The 3,250-nt window shown below is 45.2% G+C and overlaps 1 protein-coding gene across 1 annotated transcript in view; it reads right to left on the minus strand.

Moving 5' to 3' along the window:
- The window catches only part of C4BPB (complement component 4 binding protein, beta), a 6,099-nt gene extending 3,352 nt beyond the window's left edge, over window positions 1-2,747 (minus strand). The window contains exons 1-3 of the mRNA XM_006754412.2: window positions 2,344-2,747; window positions 1,629-1,802; window positions 5-32 (exon numbers count right to left, since the gene is read on the minus strand). Of these exons, the coding sequence (XP_006754475.1) occupies window positions 5-32; window positions 1,629-1,802; window positions 2,344-2,401 (260 nt within the window). The 5' untranslated portion in view covers window positions 2,402-2,747. The remainder of the gene's footprint in view (window positions 1-4; window positions 33-1,628; window positions 1,803-2,343) is intronic.
- Window positions 2,748-3,250: the final 503 nt, after the last annotated feature.

Raw genomic sequence — 3,250 nt, forward strand, 5'->3', positions numbered from 1 at the left:
GTGCAGCAGCACAGGGTCGGGACAGTGGCCCACTGAAGAAGAAAACAGGCAGTGATCTGAAAGGGCCAGGATGAAACCCACCACAGCGAACACTAGACCTCCTGGCGCTTCACTGAGAAAACAAGAAATAAGATCTAACACTGCACTTCCTTCACAGGGACCATGATACCAAGTGGTATCAACCAGGGTGAGAAAAGACTGGATTGGCCCGAGTGTCACTCTGGTCATTGTCACTTCTGTGCAGGACCAAGAGTGAAAAGGTCTTCTTGGTCGTGCACAAGAATGACAATGGACACTTGAACTTACTACAAATAGTTAAGCATCTAACTGGAAATTACCAATGGCAAGCTCATCATCCTGGTCTGTAAAGCATTGCTCAAAATTCTCGAGCCTGTGTTTGAGGCAAGTGTTTCCTTCTTGTCTATCCAGCCAAATATATACGTGTACTTATCATTTTTTACTTCATTTTGTTTTCTCCGGCATAAAAACAGGAGAGAGCCCTGGTTGGTTTGGCTCCTTGGATAGGGTATTGACCTGCAGACTGAAGGGTCCCGGTTCGATTCTGGTCAAGGGCACATGCTCAGGTTGCGGGCTCAATCCCCGGTGGGGTTGTACAAGAGGCAGCCAATGATTCTCTGTCATCATTGAGTATCATTTTTTACTTCATTTTGTTTCCTCCGGCATAAAAACAGGAGAGAGCCCTGGCTGGTTTGGCTCAGTGGATAGGGCATTGACCTGCAGACTGAAGGGTCCCGGGTTCGATTCTGGTCAAGGGCACATGCTCAGGTTGCGGGCTCAATCCCCAGTGGGGTTGTACAAGAGGCAGCCAATCAATGATTCTCTGTCATCATTGATATTTCTATCTTTCTCCTTCCCCCTTCCTCTCTGAAATCAATAAAAATATATTTAAACAGGAGAGAATGCAGAGATGTGAATTTGGTCATATGAATAAAAGGTGATCAGATGGTGTTCTTTACTCTGGGAATAAAGGAGAATCGATCCAACTCTTCCTAAAAGTAGTAATAACAGAGAGAATACGGACTACTTCTGCTCCATCTCTACAGACACCACAAATGAGTTTTGTGAACTTGAGCAAGTCACATGGATCTCAGTTATCACGTTTATAAATTAACGACATAAATTTTTCTCAGTTCAAAGTTATAGGATGAAGGACGTAAAATGATACGATAGATTTACCTCCAAGTAATAATAATGCAGAGCAGAATTGTAGGTGGAAAAAAGATCAGTCATGTTCTGATACTTGTTGAAGCTGGGTGATACGTAACCACGCCTTCATTTTACTCACCCGTCTTTTGTATACATTTAAAATCTTCATAATATAAAAACTGCAAGTCAGTATGATATCACAGTGCCCCGCCCCCCCCCCTCAAAAAAAAGTCATTTTACTATTTGGTGGAGATTCTTTCCTTCTTGGAGGGGTGGTTGAGTCTATTCAGAGCTGATTAGGTACCTTCAAAAAATTCCCGCAACTAGAGCGCTTTACAAATGGATTCCTAGAAGTTGGGATTTTTGCCTGACGAAGTTTTAACGTGAACTCCTGGAGGTCGAATGTGAAAGAATACAGTGGGATGACAAGATGGACAAAGAAGCAGAAAGATGAAACTTACAGCGGCACCTGGGGGGACCGGCATTCCACTCCTTGGAGGCGTTGCAAAACAAGGTGCTCTCGCCTACCAGGTGGTAGCCCTGGATACAAACGTAGGTCCCCAGAACGTGTCCTTCCGCCTCCTTGGCAACAAATATGCTGTTGTCCACCGGGGGAAGCTCCGGACAGCTCTCTGCTGGAGGGAAAAGGAAACCGACCCACTGGCACCTCAGGGGCTGCGAGGAAGCCCTCGTTCGATCCCCCGCATCTGACTCTCTTTTTGCTGGATTATTGATTCTCATTCCTTGTACTCTGCCATGTGTACATCCACATCCCTCCCTACCCTGCGATTCCCAAAGTTTTGTTTTCGGAAGGGTAGCCGGAATTTCACTCAAATTCAGCCGTAAGTTATCCACTCCTAAAGGAGCAATTCCCTTCCCAACAGGCACTCCTGCAGTTTGTATAAGACCAGTGACGATTTTGAAACGGATACTGTTTTTGCTCCTAGAACAGAAGGGGAAGCAACCAGGTAGCCCCCCACTTAGAGCGCAGACTTAGTCAATAACTACTAAGCCCCTTTGGAGCACGAGAACTCAGTCAAGTAACCTGAGATTTTTCAAGACGACAAATGCATTTCATTGATTTCGGTTTCATTAAAATCCTAGACAGAATGCCTCCCAACCCACAGACTGAGAATCAAGTGCCTTGAAAACTGCGCGTAAGAAAAGCATACGTACCATCTGAGCCAGAAACCAGCCACACAACCACAAGATAGCACACAAACCGAAAAGACATCTTGTGGTCAATTGCTTGACTCAGACCGAAGGTAACTCAGCCTGAACATCTGGTTTGGATCAAAACAGGTCTTCTAACGCCGCTAAAGGTCAGACCGTCCAACCACCTCCCTCCTAGAGAACGGGTTGTATTGATTCTTCTTCCCTGGAAAGAATGCAAAGAGAAAAAAAATAAAGAAAGAAAGAAATTGTAACAGGAAATGAAGAACAGCTGTATGAAGTTGCTACAGAGAGGACTTTGCAAAAACATAACGGGGTGGGAAAAGAACTGCCAGTTTTAAAACTCAATTTCAGAAATTGCTTAGGTTCTGTTCATGCAAATCCAGCTGACCGGCCCCTTTGAAGTGCAGGCTTAGCCTGCCGTGACAGACGTGGGCGACAGGGTCTTGCCATGACCTTCACTTCTGTCAATATTTGCCATTGTTTAAAGTCCACCTTCTGCAACTCTATCTAGCGTTGCTGGTGGAGAAAAGGGGTGGCAATCTCTGATGCTTTTCCCGGTAAAACCCAACTCTAGGGACTACCTCATCCCCTGTCTCAAATACCAGCTCTCTCCAGGCTGTGAGCACACTGAAGACTGAACGCCCAGGGAAGTCAGCTACCCTTACCTGTCTCTGATCTTCCCGATTTATGGCTTCCAAGCAAGGAGCTGGTCCCGGTGTATGCCAAACCTGAGAAGAACTCCAAAGTCCTGTATGTAAACTAGCTTTGGGGTTCTCATAGCTCCTTGTTCGTGACTGTTACAGCAATTAGCTGGTTGTCCATGCTCCGTGGTAAAATCCCTACCCAATTTTAGGTTTAAAAAAAATAGTCCAAAAATTGTAATAAATATAAAGTCTAAGGGACACAG

Source organism: Myotis davidii, unplaced genomic scaffold, assembly GCF_000327345.1.
Source record: "Myotis davidii unplaced genomic scaffold, ASM32734v1 scaffold710, whole genome shotgun sequence".
Classification (NCBI taxonomy): Eukaryota; Metazoa; Chordata; class Mammalia; order Chiroptera; family Vespertilionidae; genus Myotis; species Myotis davidii.